This window comes from Australozyma saopauloensis, chromosome 3 (assembly GCF_035610405.1).
Source record: "Australozyma saopauloensis chromosome 3, complete sequence".
Lineage (NCBI taxonomy): Eukaryota > Fungi > Ascomycota > Pichiomycetes > Serinales > Metschnikowiaceae > Australozyma > Australozyma saopauloensis.
In genome coordinates this window covers 219800-244843 of record NC_086133.1, presented here as the reverse complement: position 1 = coordinate 244843, position 25044 = coordinate 219800, and the positions used below count along the sequence as shown (strand labels likewise).

Sequence of the window (25044 nt, the reverse complement as noted above, 5' to 3'; positions counted from 1 at the left end):
TGCGCTCTTTCTGTTTCATAAACTATCACTGGTCATTGCTTTCTACCCGAGTCATCGCTTTGTCGGAGCCGTTTCGACTTTTCCGGGGAGTTTGGAAGGTTAGGAGTTATGGTGCAGGCATGCGCCAAAGTTTCCGCTTTGCATAATCTCTTTAGCCCCCTGCGCATATGTGCGTTAGACCCACCGGACGGCTGCGTTCAAGATACTCAACGCTCTTAACACTTTGTAATACGAATGTATCTGTCTTTTACTCATAGAAAATCTGCCACAAATTTGATAGTGTGGAACACCTAGCCCCTTATCTTGGCGTTCTCGGGGCATAATATGCCTGTCCGATATACCCGTAGGTCTGAATTCATGACACAAGCACTGCTCAATTAGACCTAGTGGCTGATCGGAATTTTTCGTATCACATTTTACTGCTTTGTCATATATTGTGGGAGGAGAGACAGAGCTTTTGTGTACCTTTGTAGCCGATCCCGAGCTTTCCGAACTGATTGTCAGCACCCGCTTACTTAAGCAGTATGTCCGAGGAGAGTATCAAACATCAAGGATGGTTGAAGGAACTAATTGATGACTTCAGAATATAACTATGCATACCAACTGGCCATTTAATGCCTTCGTCATAGTCTGACTCTCTTGAACCGCTGCGCATTTAGACTTGCAGGGAAGTGTTCCCTTCTTTCGGAGTGTCAATGCCGCCTAAGAAGTGTTGCGGTGGAAGAATAAATATGAAGCGATCACCTTAATCCCAATTGACGTTAAAGTGTCATGCAATTGCCTCTTGGTTCAAATAAACTTATGTTATACATCAATCGTTGTGCACTTTAAGGATTTCTTACATTACAAGCTCTTACACGAAACAAATAGAATCCCGCATATGATCAGATGTGACGCAAGCTCCAAAGCTCAGCGCCGTATTGCTTCTGCTAAGATTGGGGTATTATTTCCGTCTCCTATGACAGGAGGGGCACTTTATTAACAACTCGTATAAATTCAAAATCTACGTCACATCAATAACACGAAAACGAAGAAGCATTCACCGACAAAGATATGAAGCAGTGAGCTTGGAGTATAATTCATATATACTGGCCGTTTGTGGAGAAGATTCGTTTTCTTGAACTTTACAAATACCTGAATTCCTTGAATATCGAAACCCCCAACTAGAAGACTATAAAATCTACAGAAATTTCAAATTGTAATAGGAGAGTAACACTTTGGTGTTCATTATGATTTAATTTGTCCAGACCATAAGATTGTCATGAGAGGATTAGTTTACAGGGACAATGAGAAATCTAATACTTCCCTTGAAATGAAAACCCACAAGCGGGAAGCTTTCAGTGTGCTTCACCGAGTTTTTCTGTATACCGACACAATGATTTGATCCTGGAGATATTCTTTCAAGCCTTTCTGGAACGAACCTTGTTGCCGGAGCTCTCAACACCAGTAGCGGAGCCGGAAGAGGCTGGAGCGGCACCAGCGTCCTTCTTGGCGGCCTTCTTACCACCGTTCTTGTAAACTCTAATGTAGAAGGAAATGAAAAGAAGCAAGTAACTGGTCAAGATCAAGTAACCGTAGAAGGCAGCCAACTCGGAACCGTAACAGTCGCCTACATGGGGCAAAGACTTGAAGTATCTGTAGGCGTAGTGAGTGTAGGTAGCAAAGTAAACGAAACCCAAGTCCAAAACAAACTGAATGATTTGGAATCTGGTGACCCACTCTTTCCACCAAACACGCACACCACGGGCGCTCAAGAAGTAGTACCAGTACATGACAACATGCACGGCCAAGTTCAAAGCAATGGGGACCCACTCCACGGAGGTAGAACCCATCAATTGGGTGTAGCACAACAAAGCAGTGGCACCATGGTGGTAAACGTGCAAGAACAACAACTTCTTCTTTTTCAACACCAAGAACACAGTGTCGACCAACTCCCAGTACTTGGTCAAGTAGTTCAAGTAGTACAAGGTAACCAACTTAGGAGCAAAAGCGTTTTCATGGCAAATGGCGTAGAACAAACCATGGTGGTACAAAATAGGAACCAACTGCTCAATCACCAACAACAAGAGCGTCAAAGAGGCAATGGTCAACCCCAAGTTGTGCAACTGGAACAAGAAGTTCAACTTGAAGGCAGGCATGTTCAAACTGTTGAACACAAATCTGCCGCCGAAAATCACCACGTAGTACACAGCGATGATTCCAATGGCCTGCCAGCCGTTGGCCAAGAAGGTCTTGTTGTGAACAAACTCGAATTGTTCAGCAGGGTACCCAACAACCTTCTCGAAAACGGCAGAGAAAAGCGGCCACAAGTACACACCGAAGGGACGCTCCACGGTGGGGAAGCCCACTTCCAACAAGGGCGTTTGCGTGAATGTATGGAGAAATTGGGACATGCCTGGAGAAGAAGGTGTTGATCAGGTCTGTATGGGGGAAATTTTTTAGTTTCCAGACGCGGTGTTCACATGCCGGCTAGTAAATAGAAGGTGTGATGGAAGAAAGGTGCGGACTATGGGCGGGGAAATTTTGGGAAGCCGGGAAATGGAGAGCTATATATAATTCTGTGTTGTTAAGTTGCTGGCGATTTTTATTTTTGGTTTATTGCGTGTTGGTAGTTGTATACTGGGTATCCGGCTTGGTTGACTCGGAGTCGGCTCGGCACATTTTTTGCACCCAAAGCTCGGCTGCATAGACCTCAGTCATGGAAGTGGTGGGTATTACAAATGCGAGCGAAGTAATGATCGGTGCGGTTTTAGTAGGAAATTCAGGGCTCGAAAAAAAATATTTGGATTCTGCTTTTGCAGTCAAAAAGATTCTAATCATCATTTGGTCGAGGAATTGGTGATTGCAAAGCACTACTATGGGGAAAAGAAGCAGCTGACTTTTTAAGATTGTGAGTAGTTGCTGCGCTTTTGAAGACGAGGCATTTAAAAAATTTTGAACTCTATAGGATGCTAGCTGATACCAAGAAGGCCCATGGCTCTCCTTCGACGAACGGTCTCGATCACTTCTGATATCCTTAATACAAACTACAAACACTGTCTTCATTGGACATCATACTCATTAAACACTCTATTCGCTCTAAGACGTCGTACAAATGAATTGGAATAAGAAAATATTATATAATGGTGTCAATTACTGAATCTGAACTAAGCTGCGGTTGCCTTCTTGGCCTTGGGTTTCAAGTTTAAAAAGTCAATGGAGACGATGATATCATACCCGTTTTCTTCGCATGCATAGAGTGCCTCGTGCTCGTTGGAATGCAAGAACCTGATGTTCTCGCCAACCAAGGCACGAATTAAGTTCGTGCTCTCAAGATCTCTAATCTCGATGAACCCGGGGTCGAATGCAAGAAGATAAGGATAGAACAACGCAATGTTTTGTGGTGTACCCTCCCAGAATATTCCCCAGTCATGTCTTGTTCTCCAACCGTTCCGATTAATGAGGAATGAGAACTCGCTATACGACAACAAGAAATTCTTGTCGAGACGATGAATCGAGAGGGGAGAAACGGTCTCCCTTTGTGTGGCAAAATCTAATGATGGATCTGCCCGGTCCAAAATTGGTTCTTTTCGACCAGCCTCCAATGACAAAATTTCAAATCCTTTGGTACAACCAATACACAACTTCGTTTTCAAAAATGAAATAGACACTGGGTCGGAGCTAAACGCAATTTCACGAACTTCTGGTCTTTTGCTTCTGTTCTTGTTTTTGTTGTCGAAAGGATTGGTAGGCTCAACAATACTTATTGATTTGGATCCACTCTTCATGGCACATACCAAAAGCTTTCCGTCGCAGACACCTGTTTTAAAGCTTGTTACATGACTGAGAATTATTTTGCCGGACCTAGTGTTCTTTGCATGGTCAAGTGAATCAGTACAAGTCAAGTCAAACTCGTACAAAATTCTGTCTGAAAGCACCAAAATCTTCGAGTACTCAACCAAGACCTCCATTTGTGTGACATATGGCTTGCTTATAACCATTGTGGGATCAGAGCAAATTTTTTCGTTCGAGGTCATACTAATAGATCTCACTGTAGAGACCCACACTCCCGAATCTGTTCCGTACAACAACTTCTTTCCACCATAGCAGGGAACAGCACAATTAATTCTGTTGTTGCCTGTGAATCTGCGTGTCTCATACTTTGCAATCGAGAAAATATCATACTTCTCAATCAAGCGTCTTTGTTGCAGCTGGATTTGCAGCAAAATTTGGCTTTGATGTGTGAGGTCGTCTGCAAACAAAGATACGTGAACTGGATTCGTACCAAGTCCAAAGAAATTAAGCTGAAGCTTTTGTTGCGAAGATGAAACTGGATTGTATGGAGAGACTTCTATCTTAGGTTTAAGACCAGAGTCGGATACAATAGAGCCATCCTCGCGGAATGAGAGAATCAGCTTAAATGTTGGCGTTTCATAACCACTGTTGACGAAAAGCAACGGCAAATAAATTGGGCTTTCAAAGACTTTGTGTACCTCTCTCTTGTTTTGAATTTTATGCTTAATCAATAATAGAGCATGCTCGAAGAGATACAAGTCAATTTTCTCATTATCCCTTTTTCTGCTCAAAGTGACCTGGTAGATGATTCGATTACTGTAGGTGAGTTTGAAATTGAACCGGTCCTCGAGAGTTTGTCTTCCAAGTAATCTGTGAAGAACCATGATTTTGTGGCGGTCTGTGGCTTCACCTGTTTGCAAGTTGATCTTGACCAACACTTTCTCGATCTCCTCCTTAGCTTTAATAAGATTACTGTAGTCGGGGGAGTCTTCCTTAGTATTCTTCAAGATTCCGCTTAGAAGCAATTGGTATCTTGCTGGTCTCTGAACACCTTTGATCAAAAAAGAGGAGAAGTCTTGCTTTCTTGACTCTGGTTTCTTTTCAATGGCTTCCAAAAATCGCGCGTATTTCACATTGACTTGTTGTTGTCTTTCATGCTCAAAACTAGCGAAGACTTTGTTACCAGAGTATTTAATAAATGGGTCAAAGTTGCCGATGAACAGCAATATAACATCTCCAACACATTCAACAACTGGTTTCTGAGCTTGCTGACGTGCCGTCAAGGCTTCACTCAAGCTTTTTGCTAACCTCAATAATTCGTTCACCCCTCCGAACACTGTTCTAATGAACGCATCCCTCTCTCTTTCAGGAATAATATTATTGATGGGATTTCTGAGAGGCATGATGTAAAAGTCTGTCATGAACTCAAGGTCCTTAACGTAATCTCTCTCGGTGTAAATCAATTCATAAATCAACTCTTGTCTCATTTTTTCATGCTTATCTAACTTGTCCAACACAGACTGATCAACAGTCTCGTGCCACAATGTTTTGGATGCTTCGGTATCATGTAAGGATAGCCTCGAAACTGCTTTTCTAAGTCCACCTCTGGGCTTGAGGTTTAGTCTTGCTTGTTGTTCCAAACGACGGGGACATGCAATGGAATAACAAAGACGATTACGTGTACAGGTCGGTGAATAACATTCAGTTAATATGGTAAAGACACCATTGACTCCTGTTTGTTCTGGAAATACTTGCTCCTGCCCAATCTTATTGAGATTGGTGAAGCTTCCATTGCTCTCTTCCAAGGGACTTCCAGGTATTCCAGGAAGTGGCGAAGTAGGATATGGCGCGTTATTGAGATTTGGCAGACTGGCATTTCCAAGTGACTGTTCCCGGTGAAAACTGTTTCGAGCACTAGCGCCGTTGGAGTGTTCATCATTATAAAACTCAACATCGCTGAATACACGGGTAAAATTGTAAACCTCATTATTAGAATCTCTCAAACGGTGATTATATGTCACGTCATGAAAGAACTTTTGAGCATCTAGAGCACGTCCCATCAAAAGAGCGAGATTTCTATCGTTCGTTCTAATGATGTCACAAATGAGATCTATGGCAGCTTTTCCTGTGAAGGAATCATGATACTCTAATCCATCCTTCATGTTGATTGTGAGAATGGTGTTTTCCTTGAAAGTTTTTGCAACACGCGATAGGATAGCAGGATAAACCGAAGGCTTTTTCGTTTGTACTGAAGAATGATTCTTCAGCAATCCCGACGCTTGTGATGGAATTCTGTCTCTACTGCCATGTCCACTATTGCCCTTCTTCGAGAGAGAGGACAATTTACCTAGAGAGCTAAGAGATCTTGACTTGGAGGTGAACGAGAAAGAATGTGAAGAGCTAGTGGAAGGCGACCTTTGCGCTGTTCCACTTTGTGCCAAAGTAGCCAGAGATTGTGCAGAAGAAGTCATCAGTTTCGTGCGTATTTTTAAATCTTTTTTCTGGCTCTGCGTTGCTTGGGAAATATTGTTATCCGGTGAAGTGACTACCCTGCGTGGCCCCATTCCTGGGCCGATGTGATTTGTTTGATTATGGCCATTGTTTTCTCGCATGTTGGATCGCCTAGAGTCTCCATCATTTTGGAATTGCGGCGCACTGTTCTGTGATGGAATTTGTTGATAATTATTGACATGGCCATGACCCTGATCAGGATTTTCTCTAGCCGGATGCACGTGCTGGCCATGTTTTGGTGGGTGGTTGTAGAGCTGCTCCTGGGGCCACAGATTCATTTCAGAGCCTCCAGAATATGGATGTTGTGGTGCCGAATTCACGGTTTGGAGTTGATGATAGTCCAGACGATTCCTTGCCTCCTCTGGTTGATAATGAGTATCTTTGCGGGCAGCATATTGTTGTTGCTTAGGGTATTGTTGGTGGTATTGCTGTTGCAGAGGGTCATAAGGGAACTGATTGGCATGGGGGTTGTGTTGTGCGAAGCTCTGATTATCTTGAGGTCGGCGTCTTTGGGTATGATTATTGTGCATCGGAGAAACAGGCAGATATGGTTGCTGCCCGTGATGCATTTGCGGTGGGCCAGGCTGATGGTACCGCGGCTGGTCGTTCGGAGGTTCCCTTGAACCAGGAGGCACGAATTGGCGGTTTTGGTTCAGATACGGATAATTTTTCTGCTGCTTCTCTGGAGAAGTATGAGCAGCACTATTTCCCGAGATCTGTTGAGAGCCGTAGAACCCATCAGCAAAAGGATCGCCAAGACTACCAGTGGACTCATTGGTTGGATAAGGTGCATTGCGAATAGCCGAAGGACCACTGGCGTGAGACAGTTGGGACGACGGATAAGGCCCACGAGCAGCGTTCGTTCCGTTGAAGTGGCCGGATACAGGCAGGCTGTTCCCGTTGCCACTCCTTCCGGGGTCCTGATAGAGGCGGGGATCGAGTCGCAGGGGTGAATTGAACGAGCTACGGGACACCGGAGACGGGGTTGCGAAATCCTCGGTCGACGAACTCATCACGTTTTGTGGTATTAGATGTGCCGGCACGTTGACGACGTCTGCGTGGATGTTTTGGTTAGGGTAGGACATTCTGGGCGAACAACCGTGCAACTACAGGGTCGATATTAGTGAATAGTAACGAAATGTTCCAACGGATTAGCGTGAGGTTTCGGTCGAGGTCACACGACGAGAGAAAAAGAATATTAAGATCGTGGTGTTGCAGCTTCTTACTGTCTGTTTCTATTTCCAGAGTCGACGCCCTACTACAGACTGAACGAGAGGTACAACGGAATCTCGCACACAGAAGCGGAATTGGAGATTCTGAATGAATGCCGATGCTGCTGCTTGCAAGCGAAGGGATGCTCGGGGTTCGAAAGGCTGGTTGTGCTAGACCTTCTGTGTTGAGGAATAAGCGATTGTATATAGAGGTCAGGTGAATTTCGGGGTAGGAGTATCAGGATAGGCGGTGGGACGTTGGGGTATTTATGGAACAAAAAGTTGCAGAACCAATTATGGGAAGTTTGCAGCGAATAATTGGTTCGGTTTTTATTTTGTTGGATATTTGATCTAGATACTTTGGAAGGATATCGGTGGGTATTGTTGTGGGCATAAAGCTGTTCAGTCTGGACTGGTCCTGGAATTTTGTGCCTAATTACATACATTTCCGTAACAATTCCAGTTAATGAAGTGAAATCGTTTGTTTAAAATGGGAGGATATAATTGCGGACTTTGCCGTGATTACTAACTGAGCCCAATGATGTTCGGTAGTGCTGCAGAAGCGAGTGTCAGATCAGTGCATTGCAATAGGCGTTCACTTATCTTTTCCGAAGAAATTTGGATTGAGTTTTCCATGATTTTCAGTCATATTTCAATTTTGATTTACTGAGTACTATCCCTAGACTCATCGTTAGTGTTTTCGTCTTTCAATTGTGAAGAGAGAAATACTCGAGAATAAAACCAAACAAGAAAAACCCCTATCGAGAATTTGAGAATCGATTCAGATCTTTTATTCCCCATATCTCTCTCCCAATCTCTTGTCTTTACTCCCTGTTGTCTGGCCTTGATATGATACAACTAGGTGCACTACCTGTGTTATTGTAAGAATCAAGTGGTCACATCCTCGATAACACGTCTTGTTTCGGATCTTTTTTCCTGAAATTCTGTTCATCTCTTAATGCATCACCCAAATTCCACATCGCTCGCGATAGTTTCCTACAGACGACAACATGAGCTCTCTCAAGACATCCAGCTGAAAAAACAGAAGATCTCGCATCTTTCCCACGAGATCACACGTATCAAGACCAAAAATGCTACCAAAGAGTTGGAGGTATGGAAACTTGAGGACGAAGTGGTCCAGCTACGGAAGCTGTACGCATCTGTCAAGGCAAACATCGAAAAGCTACACGAGTACGAAGAAGACTCCCTACGTACTCTTGATAACCACTATGAGCTTGGCTGCAAGGAGATCGATGCTGACCTCAATCGAAAATTGTTGTCGTTGAAGGAGAGAGTCACACGTGAGGTTGAGTCTCGGATTCAAGAGGCTAAAGCGAAATCAGCAGAAACTAGAGAAGCGCTTGTAGAGGACATTTCACGACTTTCCGCTGAGCTCTCTGCTCTGAAAACGGAGTTGGAACTCAAGCTAAAAGTCTTGCAAGATCAGTCCAAAAAACAGGAACAGAGCTTGAGGCAGGCTTCAGACGTAGAGCTTGCCAGACTTAGAGACTCAAAGTCGCAGATCGATGCAACAATAGTTTCAAAACGCGCACAATTGAAGGACGCCCAGGAATTACATGAGAAATTGGAATCTTCATCGAATAAACAACTACAGCAGAAGCTTGAGTCATTGGCCTCTGCATACTCAGAGAAGGAAGCAGGGGTACTTGAGATCCAGCGGAAAGTTCAACAAGTGAAAGATCGCTTGAAAGCCGCAGAGAGTGTAGTTAGTACTCAAAAGAACCTCGTGGAAAAATATCGGCAAGAAACATCCTGGATGCAGCAGCGCCTACCACTTCTTGAGATTCAAAGAAGGGAGCTACACAACAAATTGCAGGAGCTCAAGGGTAACATTAGGGTTTTTTGTCGTGTTAAACCCGCTGAAGCTGCCTCATGTGCAAGTTTCGATATCCCCTCCACCGAGGAGTTCAATTCGAACGGTAAGCAGGTTCTTACCATTTCCTCTTCCACTCCGTCTTCGTCTTTCTCAGGTAAAGACATTCGTTCCTCACAATACTCTTTTGAGTTCGACAAAATTTTTGATCAAAGATGTTCCAACAGTGAGGTATTCTCCGAAATCGACCAGTTAGTACAGTCTTCTTTAGATGGGTTGAATGTCTGTGTCTTCGCTTACGGCCAAACTGGCTCGGGCAAAACCTGGACAATGTCTCATCCGGAAGACGGCATGATTTCATTATCACTCAAACGAATCTTCTGTCACATATCTGATTTGAAAGAGCAAGGTTGGGAGTATAGTATTGCGGGTCAATTCGTTGAGATCTACAATGAACAGATAATTGATTTGCTATCTTCTAAAACGAATTGCAAACACGAGATAAAACATGACGATATCAAATTGCAAACTGAAATCCTGAATTGTTCTACCATCAAGCTCAATGATGAAAATAACGCAATTGAACTTTTGACCTTGGCTAATGCTAATAGATCAACAGGTTTTACAATGGCAAACAGCCGTTCTTCAAGATCGCATTCTATCTTCATCATCAAGATATCTGGCCTCAATCAGAAGACCGGGCAACAAACAGAGGGAACTTTGAACTTGGTAGATTTGGCAGGGTCAGAGAGATTGAACGTCTCGCAAGCAAGAGGTGAGCGCCTCAAGGAAACTCAGGCAATCAACAAATCGTTGTCATGTCTTGCTGATGTGATTTACAGTCTTAGTCAACGACAAAATGGTCTGAAAAATGCACTGATGGTTCATGTACCTTACAGAAACTCAAAGTTGACATTTTTGTTGAAGCACAGCCTCGGAGGTAATTCGAAAACATTGATGTTCGTGAACATCTCTCCATTGGAAGAGCACCTCAACGAGACTATCAATTCTCTTCGATTTGCAGCCAAGGTAAATAATACAAAGATCAGTTCCTAATTTCGGAAATACTATTATACAATACATTAATATATACATTTCTGGTTTCAGTTCGAACTTTCCACCCCTCCATCTGCCAAAAGGTATCGTTCCGGTTCATACTTCGTGGCTGATCTTAATAAAGTGCTCAGACAAAGCTTTTGCCACTCCTCAGTATAGTTTTCAGCAAGCCATTCATCCATTTCCTTTTGCTTATGCGGTTCTAAGCAATAATTATGCATAGCCAAAAGAAGATCTGAAGTGACTTCAAGATTGTAATCGTCGATGCTGGACACCAATTCGGCTGCCTTTTCCACTCTTCCATGGTAAACATGAGCAATTACGTACTGTTTGAATATGGCCTCATTCGGAAAAATACCAAAAGTTGATAGGTTATTCCATAGCAGGTTTACATAGTCAAGATCACCATAAGTGAGAGCCTTTATCATGGTTTGGATAGTTTCTTCGTTCACACCCCCAGATTCTTTTGGGTGCGCAGAGATTGCTAGAAAGAGATCTCTTGCCTTATGGACGTCTTGCAAATTTGCATAAGCATTTAGGAGACAATTTTGGAGGTCAATGTCTTGGTTCTCAAAAGCGACGTCCGTTTTAAGACAATCATGAATCTCGAGAACACCTTCTTCATAGAGTTTTTCGCCAAACGTCTGAAGCAAATACAAACACATTTCTTTCAGGGGCGGTAAGTTGTCGTTTTTCTCACCATGGAGTTCGTTCAACAGCTTGATCGTGCGAAAGATTACCAATGCAGCGTTGAGACGATCAACTTCGCAGAAGTATTGAATCACGGGAAAGTACGAGTCAAATGGGATTTGAAAATATTTGTGAAGCTCCCCATAGAGTTGCCAATTGGTCTCCGAGGTTGTGTCGCCCTTGTATGATACAACATACTCGATGAGTGTATTGAACAAGGAACGGTGATCGTAAGCCCAAGGTGCCCTGACTGGTAACCGATGGTACGAATCTTTTTTTATTTTAGGTAGCTCTCGTTTCAACATCTCAACAACATCGCCAACACAATTCTCAGCTAACATTGCTTTAGCAAGGTGATTCATAGTTCCGGCAACAATTGATCCAGGCATGTGCAGTCGAATTCTTCTGAAGGTCGGGAAGGTCTGAGTAATATCTTTTGAGTGTTTCATTATGGTTGAAATGAGTCTGTTGAGGGTTGCATTGATACTGGGATCAGAAGACTCTGACCAAAACGTGCTGGAATTTTTCGTGCTTTCAAAGAAAATTTTTAGAGCGAGTTCGGGGTCATCATCCAAGATTGCCCTATCAATGCAATGTTTGAAGAAATAAATATCAATCTCTGGGACGCTATTTGCTTCCACAAGTTTGTGGCTAAGAAACTTGTAAGATTTGTCACAAGGTATTGACGAGATTGACATCAAGGCTTGAGCAACATCAGACAAAGATTGACTTTTGTCTTCTGAATTCGCAAAAAAATTGTCTGTGGAGCTCAAAATGCGTTCCTCTATCTCTTCAATTTCTGAAATTTCTGAATTGTTCAAAAAGGAAATGAGCTGAGCACGAAGCCTCAAGCTTGGGGAAAATTTGACATCATCCTTGTGAATAAATGAAGCTACTTTGAAGCACATCTCTTGGAATTCTGTGCCAGTTTTAACTGATTCAAGTAGTATTGTCTCGCTTAGCGTCTCGTCGAATAGATCTTGCAGGAAGAGCACGCTAAGAAGATCCTCGAAATTTCCTGCTTCACCTTGAACATTAAGTTGGTAGAGAATTTTTCTGATTACCTTCTCATCTTCCGCATTGGATACTAGTGAATTTAATGAGCTTTTCATTCGTAGTAATTGAAGAAGAGTCTCTGTAGAGGCACGATTGAGACAAGTTTCAATCATCTTGTTTGCGGTACACAGTACTTTGTAAATATTTCTGTCGAGATCTTTGTACTCGTGTAAGTCTGGATTGACGTCTTTGTACAAGTACTCCAAGTAGTTGTTAAAGTGAGTAACGACTGGATCAGAGATAAGGCATACTTCATCTGAAAGCAGATCTAGCTCTGCAAGCGTAGAATAATTGTCCAAGGTTAGTTTGTTCAGCGTCCATAAATGCTGCAAAAGATCTGCCGAAAAGGTTGCGGGTAAAGATGCGGCTTTGTAGCTTAAGATGAAAGAAAGAGTGGCTTGGAAGTCTCCAAGGCGAAGCAGCGAGCCCATATCTAAAATGTGAATCAAGACCTCAGAAGGAACAGGTACATCATGTTTCAAAAAATAAAACGCTAGTATTGCCATGTATTGGGGATACTCTGGCTGCTTCATTCTTCCCACGGCCAAAGCGGTTTTTGTGAAAAGCTCAGCTAGATCTATCCCCGGGATCAGTTTCACGAGCTCATCATCACTATTCGAAAGCTGTAAGATCACTTGGTTGATTGTTGGAATGAGCTCAGGAACAGTTTCTAGATCTCTCGTGCTTTTCACCAATGATCCCACCTTGTTGGCCAAAATACTGCGACGCATCTTGTCGGGGACATCTGTGCTTTTGAGGTAGTGTTTAATATCTATTATTTGTTTGGAAGCTCTTGTATTTGACAGTTTTCCGGGCCTCTTTTCGTATCTAGGCTCTATGATATCCGTGACATTAGATTTGTGTTTGTAGCGTACCCATAGGGTATTTCGAAATGGAATTTTTCCAGGATATATAAGCAGCGAGTGCGGACTCGATTTTGTCAATTTCAATAGTTGTTGAGTCGTCTGAAGACGAGGTCGGAGAGCCCACATCCTGACCAGGGTTATTTTTCAGTAATGTATGGGGAACTGATCTGAGTAAATACATGCAACATGTGTCAATGCGGATATAATTAAGAATTATTCACTGAGACCCAATCGGATCTGTCTATATATAAATCATAGAGATTTTTTTTTTTCGGTGAGCACCCGTAACTTGGGTATCACAGTTTGTCCTCATAGTCTGGGAGATGTTTCTGAAGGCGTCTGATGGCCCAGTTCAGTCCGATGAACTCGACCAGTGGATCACTAGCACCTTCGGAATTGGTGTACTCCTTCCAAAAAGCAGGGCTGGCAAACTTGGAGTCTTCGGGGGGGAATCTGCCAAGTGACTCTCTGATCTGAAGCACATGCAGCCTGAGAAGCGCCGCGAGCTCACTACGAAGCAGCTGGGCAGCCTTACCATTCTGGAGTTCAGCCGATAGGTCATTGGGGTTCTCTTTGTTTGGATACTTGTCACACAAGGCTCTCCATTTGAGACGATAGTCTTCGAGTTGTTCGTCTGGGATAGGATCGCCAAATGTGATTTGAACATCTGCACCCAAATTTTGAGGAAGCCAACGCAGAGCACCATGATCAAGATCCTCTGGAGCTATCTTCTCGAACCCATAGCCGAAGATGGGCAACACCACTGGTGTTCGAGTACTCTCCAAAATCAAACGGGAGACTCCCCATTTGAAATAACGCATGCTGTTTTGATTGGGCTCCTTCAATTGTAAGACGAACCCCTCTGGGAAGACATGGAACCAGGAGGTTTTCGATCTGACAAAAGGGGACTTGGACATGAGAATGGATGTAGTCTCAGGTCCTGGCAGGACCTTCTTGACCAACTTATTTACAGATTCTGGCGCAATTCCAGCTACACTATTTACCTCTTGAATGAGTGTGGGTTTCTGACGCTCGCTTGCCAAGCTGCTAAACTCCAAGTCGAGAGTGTCGTCAGGACTCAAGATTCTAATGGCGGCATCGAGCGAGCCCTGGAACGGACCCTCTCCAAACCGCTTTGTGCCCATGATACGTCCTAAATTGAAGAAAACAGAGAGAGATGGAGTCGAGAAGCAGATGTTATGTGCACCAAACCCCCACCGTATAGTATCAATATCGGTGTGAAATCTCATTGGCAACATGGCGTAGAAGCAGGGATCGTCAACGACCGACATATGATTCATCACTGTGAGAAGCGATCTATTCTCCGCCCGGGCCTTGCCTAATGCCGCCTCCAACTTCTCGATGTTGTTGACCTGTGGGTTGTACAATAGATTGAGAAACATCTTTGATCCGAGGATCATACCCAAACAGGTGGCATGTGAGGCATAGTTCCACCACCATGAGCGTCGCGGATACTCCTCGAGAAAGTCTTCGCCTCTTTTGAGAACGTCTGTGAAAGACATTGTTGGGTAATCACGAAACGTGGAGAAGATAGGAAAGTGGCGATAAGGCGGTTGATCTGACTTTTAGAAACAGAATTTTAGAAATAGTAAAAGTTGTAGGTCTTTTATGTTCGATTTCGAGATTGTGATGTGCAATGCTTGATTTAGAGAGGCCGTCTCTGTGAAGAATGTGATTGTGGTTTCTGAAACAGGTGTACAATCCGAGGCCAGTGCAATTAATTGTATTTCAACATGGATTTTGCGGTGAAGGACAAAATCTTGTATGAAACTGGAATAAATAATCACATGATAAATTCAATTTTCAGGAAATTCTTGAATAATGTACCTATATTCTTGTATTAATTTGTTAAGCGTCGGGAGAGTTTAGGCAATTGGTTCGATGACTGGTGTAACACAGTATTGGTTGAACTCTATTTGCTACATACACAAAGAGTAAGTTTTGACAAAAAATAAAAGATTATAAATGAACAAATGATATCTCATACAAATTTTCAATTCTTGTATATTATGTGATAGTTCTCCCTTGACATGTGCGATTTGCCTTGTTCTCTCGAATTAGACAGGTTCGATTAGCTTGTCCATCCCAAATCTGACGTTATCAAAAAATACAGAAAAAAACAGAGAGCCATAAAACTGTTCCTTGTTTCTGCAAACTTTGGGGTTTTGCAATAATATCCCAATTATTTCGAGCTCTTTATCTGACCTCCACGATCCCGATGCTCATCTCATCTCACCTGCACCGCACAGTCCGAAAATTTCAGGACTACAGTATCACTACCGTCTCTCATCTCATAATACAAACACATAAACCATGGCCCGTATAAAAAGAAAGGGCACCACTGGTGCGGCCAAAAACTTCCTCACCAGATCCAAGGCCGTCTCCAAGCTTCAGATCTCTTTGGCCGATTTCCGTCGTCTTTGTATCTTCAAAGGTATCTACCCAAGAGAGCCCAGACACAAGAAGAAGGCCAACAGGGGCTCTTCTGCTCCTACCACGTTCTACTACTCCAAGGATATCAAGTATTTGATGCATGAGCCAGTTTTGGCCAAGTTCAGAGAGCACAAGACTTTTTCCAAGAAGTTGAGCAAAGCATTGAACAAGAACGAGATCGATGATGCCGACCGTATGGAAAAGAACAGACCTCGTTATACCTTGAACCATATCATCCGTGAACGTTATCCTACTTTTGTCGATGCCTTGAGAGATTTGGACGATCCATTGAACATGTTGTTCTTGTTCGCCAACATGCCTGCCACCGATGAAATCAGTCACCGTGTCACCAACGAGGCCGAGAAATTGACCAACCACTGGCTTGCTTATGTTGCCCGTGAACGTCTTATCAAGAAGGTTTTCGTCTCCATCAAGGGTGTCTACTACCTGGCCACCGTCAAGGGCCAAGAGGTCAGATGGTTAGTTCCATTCAAATTCCCCACCAACATTCCATCCGATGTGGATTTCCGTATCATGTTGACTTTCTTGGAGCTTTACTCTACTTTGCTTCACTTTGTGTTGTTCAAGCTCTATTCTGACGCCAACTTAGTCTACCCTCCACCAATTGACACCGAAAAATTGAAGAGCGTGGGCGGCTTGTCCTCTTACGTCTTGACGTCTAAGGACAATGTCACTGGTGCCACCTTGAAGGAAAAGTCTGCACCACAAGTCTCTGGCGAGCATGTCGAGGGCTCTACCTTGTCCAATGATGAAATCAAGAAGGCAATGGAAGCCGATGCTCTACAAGCTGATTCCGAAGCTCAGGAAAACGAGGAGCAAAATGTTGAGACTGTTGAGCTCGACGAGTTTGCCGCCACCAACAAGACCGCTGGTGATATTCTCAGTCAACCCTCCCGCTTTGCTTCTCCAACTTCCACATTGTTCTCCAACTTCACGTTTTTCGTTGGCAGAGAAGTCTCCATGGACATTTTGGAACTCTGTATATTATCTGCTGGTGGTAAGGTTGTTTCTGAAATTCTCTTAGATGAGATGAAGCTCAAGCAGCCAGAGCAATTCAAGAAATTGGACATGTCCACCATCACCCATCAAATTGTCGACAGACCTAAGATCCTTAATAAGGTCGCCGGTAGAACATACATTCAGCCACAATGGATTTTCGACAGCATCAACAAATCTGAGTTGCTTCCTGTTGGTGAATATGCTCCTGGTGAGACTTTGCCCCCTCACTTGTCTCCATGGGGAGACAGAGGCAACTACAATGCTGGTGCTCCAGCTGTTGCTGAGGAAGACGACGAAGAGTCTGAGGACGAGTCTGTCGAGGAGGCCGAGGAGAACGCCGAGGAAGAGGACGAGCAAATCAAGGAGCAGAAGGAATTGGAGATGGAGGCCGCTGGTGTCAAGTATTCTGATGTCAAGGCAGATGAGCCTAAGGCCAAGAAGTCCAAGAAGAGTCAGAAGGCTACCGAGGCCGAGGAGAAGGAATTGAAGAAGATCATGATGAGCAACAAGAACAAGAAGTTGTACGCCAGATTGCAAGGCGAGGTCGACCAGCTGGACGAGAGAGTCAAGAACTTGACCAAGAAGAAAAAGCAGCTTGAGAAGGCCAAGAAGGATTTGCTGAAGGTGCACAAATAGGCATTAATAGAAAATTGATAACAATGGATAACTGAAACGATGACTTTTCTGCTACTGTTTGTAGGTTCATATTGGGACTTGGTCAAATGAAGAGCAAAAACAATCAATAAAATGTCACGTTACGGGTCTGCAATGATTCTTTTGGTCATTCTGGTTGAATCAACGCGGTACAGTAAAGAAGATTTAGTTGACAGTGTTAGTTCCTGATCGATGGGTCTATTCTAGGAATCCTTTAACAAAGAACATTGATGTTTGAAGGCTTGGATTACATCACAATTTTCTTGAGTTTCAATTTCTTACTATTGTCGACATTCCTCCTTGGCATCTTTTTTCAATTCTTCTCCTGTTCTTTGCTTCACTTTACAGTCAATTTGTTGCTGAAAAATGGACACAGACATTCTTTCCTGCCATCAATGCAGCTCAATCTTCTCAAGTTTTGTCTTTTGTAATTTTCTGTAATTTTTATGTGCATCAGTTCCCCACAATTGTCTTTTACCCTTATCCACCCTCTTCTCCAGATACCAACTACTGTACATACACTGCACACATTACTATTACATATTTACATAGGTACTATCTGGTCTTCCACAATGGCACAACTAACCCCCATAAAAGGGTTCACAAATACCCCGGTGACCAGAACCATCTGTGTTCTATCGACCATAGTGACCATCCTTATACTGATTCTCTCGATCAAGCCATATTTCAGTCTTGCCATTGATCCATTCATTATCCAGTATTCCCAGTACTGGAGAGTCGCCACATTCCAACTCTCGCCGATGAACGAGTCCGACTTTCTCATTTGTGTCGTGCTATGGTTCGAGTTTAAAACCCTAGAGCGCTTCTTTGGGCCGAAGAGATACCTCCTGTTGATAGCACTCTTTGCATTGTTCAACGCAGTAGTGACGTTTTTGGTACTCAGTTTGGGCCAATTGGCCATTGTAGGTTCTTGGGCTATGTTTCGGCAGCTTGTGATGCGCCTGAGCCTGGATACCAGCTATTTCACCACGATCTTCAATGCTGTGACACCAGGCCCGCTTGGCATTATCTCCCTGTTGTACGTGTGTCACTCATACTACGTTCCTGTCACTTATCTGTTCAAATTGTTGCTTCAGAAACCTCAAAATTCTGAAGCTGGTGATGAGTCTACACCCGCTGGCTCGGTGGATTCTGGCGCAGGCGCTGGATCCAATTCGGACTCGAACTCTCTCTTGACCGGTGGTGACTCCAATGGTCAACCGGGCCTGATCTTTGATGTTACTCTAACTAGCCACTTCCAAGTGCAGATACTATTTACTCTTCTCCTTTTGAACCATGGCTTCAGCTCCATAATACCGTGTCTTGTGGGTGTACTTATGGGCAAGTTGTACGTTCTGGACCTCTTGGTGGGATCCAAGACCTGGGCTATACCTTCATTTGTATTTCAACTCTTTGTGAGTCCTAGCAAGGCTCGCCAAACACTCTCTACTGCCATCTCTCGCCGTTGGCGCGGCTATCGTGCGATCTCAGAAAACGGCGCCTCGCCGCCTCCAACAGTGATGGATGACCTGGTCATCATTGACGACGCTGAAGAAGATCGCGAGATGGCGATCGATGATCTACGGAATCAGGATGCGGACGCTGCCGCTCGTTCTGCCACGCCTGTTCGGCCCCTTGGACGGAGATTCCTCGATACTTTCACAACATAATGCATACATTTTTCGGCTTCCCGTCTATACAAATAAAATTACGCTCTGTCACAAGCTCTACCCAATTGACTATCCAATCAGTAGCTCACGGAGAACCATCAGAAATGCCCAAAGGAGCTGGCAACACTAATCATCATGAATCCAATACTCACAGGGTGTATATGTCAGACTTCTAGATCTTGAGTTCCTTTGTATTCTGCTCCACGGCCTTCATGTTTTTCATTCTTTCCACGTCCCAATTGTACAACCGTGCCGTATTAACCTCCATCGTGGTAATGTTTTGTCTCAAAAAGTCCAAGTCCTCCTCGATGGTTTTTAGCTGCTCTGTGTTGTTTTTCAATCTGACCTCTAGCAATTCCACCGCCTCGTCCAATGGATACTCCAACATCACGTCAGCACCCAACCACAAGCACACCGAGTCTAGATTCTCGACATCCACCTCGGCCTTGGTATAAAGCGTGCTGTCCAACTCGTAGTTGGTCTCAAGTTTCTCTTCGCCAGAGTCCTTTAGCAGCTTGATGTGGCTGATCACGGCCAAATTCTTCTCGATGTCTGGGATTTTGAGCTTCAAATCAGCGAGTTGCTGTTGCTTCGACAACTCCATGTACTTGTATTGCTGTAAACGGTCTTGGAAGGCCGTCATGGCGGGTTTGAACTCGGTTTCTGGATCCTTGATAATGCTTTCCACCTTTTCAATGAATGGTGCTTCAGGGATCCCTCTTGGGTTTGTGTTTTTGGGCCTGGAGGTTAGTGATTGGTGTTCTGTTACATTTGAGTGTTTTTTACATACTTGAGAAACTCCATTGTGTGTTTTATGTGTGGATAGTGGGAAGTAGTAAGATTGAGAGTGTGTACTGGGTGGAACTGGAGATACAGAGGTAAGAGAGAATAGAGATGAACTTTTTGTGCTGCTTTTAATGATCAAGGGGAAAAGTTGATGAATTTGGGGAAATATTGCCTCAACTTCTACATTTTGCTTCATTTTTTATTTCCTTTCCTTGTACATCCTCCCGTTCATAATGTAGATAAGTAGTGTTAGGGCGATCATTCATGTCGAATGATCTGTTTACTCGATTATTTTTCTAGTTAGAAAACCCGTTTTGGTTGCCCTCTATAATCGACCATAGCTAGCCATAGGTCAGATCTCGGTTAAGCCAATGAATGTCACCTCTGGGTATACACGGTCCATCAGTTCATCTAAGACTTGTTGACGGGCCGCATCTGTAATGCCGTATCGTTGTTATCCAGAGCTTTTCGTTTCATATCTTTTATCTTAGTGTCAAGAAGCCATCTCGATATTCTTAATTCGGTAATCTAGTCGTGGTACTCTATGAGTTACCTAACAGTTCCCTCCATGTCGAAAATCCATGCACACTAAACTCAGACTCTCAACTTTGTAGAATAAGAATAATTACTTTGAATATGATTCTCATACTTTATTGACAAACCAACGAATGATTTGGGCCCTAAACTTGTTTAAGTCCAACAAAGTACGGATATTCTTGCACATGTGAATCGATATCTTGCAGGCAAACTGCACATCGATCATCTTAAATGTCTACTCAATTCACTAGTGACTTGCTTCATTTACCACTTCAACTGTCCCTCTAGGTAGTGGTGAAAGAGAGGTTTATGGTGAATAACGCTTAAGAATTTGGAACTCAGAATTAAAATTGTGTTTATGTGCACCGGTTTGTCTCCATTCATTGTATTGGTACCTGTGCATAGATTTGACAAACAAAATCTGACAGTATTGCGTGCAGTACCTGATCATTGTTTACCCAGATAATAAATACAAAAATCAATCATGGAAACTATAAATTTGTTTGACAGGAGGTTTTAAATGTATTGTATTGCTCCCGGTTTGGTGATTGAGGGTTTAAACAAGTTTCTTCCGTGTACACATGAAATAATTAGGCCACTCTTCCAACAACAAAACCCAGCAACAATTGCTCCATCAAAACTCATGCCATCGTCAGCGGTCTTGCTGAATAGCTTCTTAGTAAGTATTCTCATTTGTTCCATACAGTGTATCGTTTTGATTTGATTAGTCTAAATGTTATGCTCATTAGAACTGAACTGAACGGAATTTTGTACTTAAAAATGGCCCAAACCGAGTAATATTCATGTGAATGAATCTCTGTAATATGTACAACATTGAAAGTCGATTGAGTTTTTTAGTTTGTGTTCTCAGCGCGCTGCTCCGTCGGTATCGCCCCTTCACTTGTAGCACTTACCCAATTGCAGCCACCACTACCTTCTCTTGAGACCGAACCTACACCACCAATATGATGTACCAAATGGAAATGCCAACAAAGCTTTTTATTCTAGAGAGAATGGGTATCTCTCCTCGTCAGCGCACATCGGGATTCGGATCGCAGAGCATTTTCGAGTCTCAATCTAATTCAGACATGAGACAACAGGAGGAAAGTGACGGTTTTGATAATCCGTTTTCAACTAAAAGGTTGACAGAAGTCCCCATTGGGGAATTTTATCTTAGATTCCGAGATGAAATTCTTCTCATTGCGAGTACCCATTTGATCGAGCTGAGAGAACATTTGAGGCCACTTACCATGTATAACTACAGACTAGCTGTGGGGGAACTTACCGAAGAAATTCTCTCTGAACTTAATGATTATCAGAGCAGAGAGTCCTCTATGTTCAAATCATTGAATGAAATGAAGAACGGCTTTTACCTGCTGACATTCCTGAAATCAGATGAATGGCTAAAAGATGCTGAGTACTTAGATGAACAGCTCGAATTCATTTTACATAAGCAAAACCGCTTTAGCCTGTGTCCAGAATTAACTGCAGAGTTGTGCAATCTGCTCATTGAAAAATTAGACTTCTGTCTTCGTGAACACCTCTCACAACTTAGATTACTCTATAAGCGTGAGTTTCTAGGCATCTGGTGGAAGTTTTACCGTATGTATTATTATGGGTTCCCTCTATTGAGACAGACAGATCATGCTAAACAACATGGCTTTTTCTTTCTCATGGTCGGATTCTACTACGCCCTTCACTGGTTTGACTCTCTGTGGATTGAAAAGGATTTTGTTTGTCTCCTTACAGTGGTCGCCATAGCTGATATAATTATTTATGCTCTTTTACTATCGATTTCGGATGGAAAGTTGGCATTCTACTTCTGTTCATTTCACCCCAGTGTGAGACCATTGTACGACCATGCGACATCATGTATTGCGTGGGCAGAGAGCAACTGGCCATCTTCAAAAGTTGGTTCTGAATTTACATGGCGATTTTGGAAGAAGCAAACTGATGGATATGTTCCGCGGGCCGGACCATATACCGATGTTGAATATAAGGGAAATAAGTATGATTAGAAGCAAAACCTTCTGCGAAGGTTAAAGTTTCAAATACTTTAATCACATACGGAAAGGGCGATTACATCTTTTGAGGTCGTCTTGGGGAGCATGGTAGCTTTGGTTGGTTCGAGAGAAATCAAAGGGATCAGATAAGAAAGAGAGAAAAAAATAAATGTTTCAAGTTGTAGTACTCTATGAGATACCTAACAAGTATCTTCGAAAATGAAATGAGTTTGTCGATCAGTTTGAACACGACTGCACTCCAACTTTTCGTTTATCTCCTGGCGCTTCATATTTTCTTAGTATTAAATATTCTATTAAACACATTGTACCTCCTGTCGAACTAAACTCCGCTTCTCATGATGCTCTTCCGTTGGTGGAAAAACCGAATTCTCTCATGGCGCTCCATGACAAACAAGGCCTTATCTAGACCTTCGGCTGAAAATTTGCCCTGCTCAACAAATTCTCGTCTGAGCGTCAGGTAATTACAGGTCCAGCCCATTGGGAGACGCCGGGTGATGTCATGCTCAATTTGTTTGATCTCCTCTGCCAACTTACCAGACGTCATCAAACTGCCACTTTGAACTCCTTGATCGACAGCATTCATCGTAGAAGCTGTAAAGAGACGAATAGCTTCGTCAACATGGTCTACTGTTGCAATCGGCGACAATGTGAGTTTAGCCAACAGCTCTGTGATACGAACAATGGCTTCAAGTTGACGGATAGTAATTGGGATTGTCGACCTCTCATTGAGGTCTCGTTCCATAACTTGCAACCCTCTTCTGATGGCAACAAAATGCGAAGACAATTTCTCTGAGGCAGCATCGCTCAAACGAGGAGCGCATTTCGCCTTGGCATATTGAATATATCTTTTCATCGTCTCAATTGGAATTTCGCCATCTTGCTCTTCAGGATTCAGCGAAGATTGACCAGTGTGGATGTTCATGACGTGCTGGGCGATCGATTTGTCACGAGCTTCGTTGTGGTCATCTTTGACAATAAAGATCATGTCAAAACGAGAAAGAATGGTTGTTTGGAAATCAATGTTTTCTCCGGGACTTTTAAAGTCATCATATCTACCGAAAATAGGGTTGGCTGCGGCAAGCACGGACGTACGAGAGTTAAGAACAGTTGTGATACCAGCCTTAGCGATCGAGATTGTTTGTTGTTCCATCGCTTCGTGAATGGCAACTCTATCTTCGTCTCTCATTTTGTCAAACTCATCGATACAGACAACACCACCATCGGCAAGCACCATGGCACCACCCTCCAAATAAAAGTCACCGGTCTGTGTATCTCTCTGGACAGAGGCAGTCAAACCAGCTGCAGAAGAACCCTTACCAGAAGTGTAGACAGAAATTGGTGAGATTTTTTCCACGAATTTCAACAACTGCGACTTGGCAGTACCAGGGTCACCTAAGAGCAAGACGTTGATGTCACCTCTCAATCTCATACCATCTGGTAAGATTTTTTTGGATCCACCCATCAATAAACAAGTCACTGCCTTTTTCATGTCATCATAACCGTAGATAGAAGGCGCGATCGATCTTGAGAACACCTCATACAAGTTTGGCATCCGCGACAAGCGCAAGAACTCCTCTTCCTCCTCCTCAGTGAAGGTGAGACCCATGGCAGCAGTGTCAATGTCGGTTTGAATACCCAAAACTTTGAGATATGGGTTTCTAATCGCCACGGAACTTACACTTGAAGAGGCTCTTTGCTTTGACTGGTAGATGGAGTAAGTGCCTACAAGAGTAACACGGGTACCTGGAACAACCTGGTTAGTCAAATGACGGTCGACATGGACCAAGATGTGACGAGGCATCTCACCCACGGGCACAGCATCTGGAGCCTCTTGCAATTTGAGAACCTGTTGGTCAATGAATGTGGATTTGTCATGGACGACGACATATGGATCGGGAGGACATTTCTGAGCCGAATGCGACTCGTCGTGGTTGTGGTTTGCCAAACAACGGGGTGGGAAGTGGAGTGGGCCGAATCCCGAGGGCACCTTCATTTTCATAGTATGCTTACAGTTTCTACAGATCAACTGCACCAGTGTAGCACGAGATGAAAGAACAGAGGCCGAAATAATGATTCCGCTGACACGCACAATCTTGGAAATATGGTCCGAGTCCAAATTACGGATAGAAATGGGACTGGCACTAGAGTACAAGATCAACTGACAAATTGGAAAGTCCTTAGGGATCTCCTCGTTCGAAAGATACGCGATTCTCTTGGCAATATCAGTGATGGCGTTTTCGAATAACGCGACCATTTCTGTGGGCTCGTCTGTGAGTTTCTTGTTGAGTTCTTCATTATATCCAATTAGATGTTCTGAGTTGACCCGAAGGTAGTAATTGCCAATCAACAAGTTTTCACGCAACTGGTCTCTGTAAACAAACAGACTGTTGAGACGGAATTCCAAGATGAAGTTTCTGAAAGCCTTTGTGACTTCATTGAATGAGTTATCTTGGGGCTCTTCTCCAGGAAGAACTGGCGCTCCGTATACATCCGCTCTTTCGTACGACATGACTTCTTCTGCTTCTATATGTGAAGTTTAAGCCTGTGCTGATGGTATGTTTGGCTTAGTGGTTGCAGAATCGCTTGTAAGTAGTAGAAGAGTTGAAGTATGTGGCCGAAAAGGGAATAGTAATTGGACGCGTCTTTCTGTCTGCAGGTGCGTATACAGGGCTAAATCATGGTGTATCAAGAAACACAAATATGATACAAGTTCCAAGAATTAATAAAACAGTAAGATATTGCATGTATTCGATTTGGATGAATTTTTTATTTAATGTGGTTGTCTCGATTGGAGAGAACAATTCGAGTTGTAGAGGGTAGAGAGAATTGACACAAAAGAAGTAGAGCAAGCTCGATGCAAAGAGTGCAAGGTCTTGATACATCAAATGTAAGAAGAAGTCT

General features: G+C 43.3%; 10 protein-coding genes across 10 annotated transcripts; 4 read left to right on the top strand and 6 right to left on the bottom strand.

Moving 5' to 3' along the window:
* Positions 1–1400: 1400 nt before the first annotated feature.
* PUMCH_002287 (uncharacterized protein) lies at positions 1401–2393 on the bottom strand (the record flags this gene model as incomplete). Its single annotated transcript, XM_063021301.1, has 1 exon — positions 1401–2393. One exon carries the CDS (start codon positions 2391–2393, stop codon positions 1401–1403), a length of 993 nt encoding a protein of 330 aa, XP_062877371.1.
* Positions 2394–3146: 753 nt separating this feature from the next.
* PUMCH_002286 (uncharacterized protein) lies at positions 3147–7370 on the bottom strand (the record flags this gene model as incomplete). The annotated part of the gene is made up of 1 exon (XM_063021300.1): positions 3147–7370. The coding sequence occupies one exon, from the start codon at positions 7368–7370 to the stop codon at positions 3147–3149; it is 4224 nt and encodes a 1407-aa protein (XP_062877370.1).
* Positions 7371–8454: 1084 nt separating this feature from the next.
* PUMCH_002285 (uncharacterized protein) lies at positions 8455–10386 on the top strand (the record flags this gene model as incomplete). Its single annotated transcript, XM_063021299.1, has 1 exon — positions 8455–10386. The coding sequence occupies one exon, from the start codon at positions 8455–8457 to the stop codon at positions 10384–10386; it is 1932 nt and encodes a 643-aa protein (XP_062877369.1).
* A 47-nt stretch (positions 10387–10433) lies between these two features.
* Positions 10434–13124, bottom strand: PUMCH_002284 (uncharacterized protein; the record flags this gene model as incomplete). The annotated part of the gene is made up of 1 exon (XM_063021298.1): positions 10434–13124. One exon carries the CDS (start codon positions 13122–13124, stop codon positions 10434–10436), a length of 2691 nt encoding a protein of 896 aa, XP_062877368.1.
* Positions 13125–13294: 170 nt separating this feature from the next.
* Positions 13295–14521, bottom strand: PUMCH_002283 (uncharacterized protein; the record flags this gene model as incomplete). The annotated part of the gene is made up of 1 exon (XM_063021297.1): positions 13295–14521. The coding sequence occupies one exon, from the start codon at positions 14519–14521 to the stop codon at positions 13295–13297; it is 1227 nt and encodes a 408-aa protein (XP_062877367.1).
* An 811-nt stretch (positions 14522–15332) lies between these two features.
* Positions 15333–17108, top strand: PUMCH_002282 (uncharacterized protein; the record flags this gene model as incomplete). The annotated part of the gene is made up of 1 exon (XM_063021296.1): positions 15333–17108. One exon carries the CDS (start codon positions 15333–15335, stop codon positions 17106–17108), a length of 1776 nt encoding a protein of 591 aa, XP_062877366.1.
* A 464-nt stretch (positions 17109–17572) lies between these two features.
* Positions 17573–18796, top strand: PUMCH_002281 (uncharacterized protein; the record flags this gene model as incomplete). The annotated part of the gene is made up of 1 exon (XM_063021295.1): positions 17573–18796. The coding sequence occupies one exon, from the start codon at positions 17573–17575 to the stop codon at positions 18794–18796; it is 1224 nt and encodes a 407-aa protein (XP_062877365.1).
* Positions 18797–18968: 172 nt separating this feature from the next.
* Positions 18969–19778, bottom strand: PUMCH_002280 (uncharacterized protein; the record flags this gene model as incomplete). The annotated part of the gene is made up of 1 exon (XM_063021294.1): positions 18969–19778. One exon carries the CDS (start codon positions 19776–19778, stop codon positions 18969–18971), a length of 810 nt encoding a protein of 269 aa, XP_062877364.1.
* A 1306-nt stretch (positions 19779–21084) lies between these two features.
* Positions 21085–22137, top strand: PUMCH_002279 (uncharacterized protein; the record flags this gene model as incomplete). Its single annotated transcript, XM_063021293.1, has 1 exon — positions 21085–22137. The coding sequence occupies one exon, from the start codon at positions 21085–21087 to the stop codon at positions 22135–22137; it is 1053 nt and encodes a 350-aa protein (XP_062877363.1).
* Positions 22138–22462: 325 nt separating this feature from the next.
* On the bottom strand, positions 22463–24652 carry PUMCH_002278 (uncharacterized protein; the record flags this gene model as incomplete). Its single annotated transcript, XM_063021292.1, has 1 exon — positions 22463–24652. The coding sequence occupies one exon, from the start codon at positions 24650–24652 to the stop codon at positions 22463–22465; it is 2190 nt and encodes a 729-aa protein (XP_062877362.1).
* Positions 24653–25044: the final 392 nt, after the last annotated feature.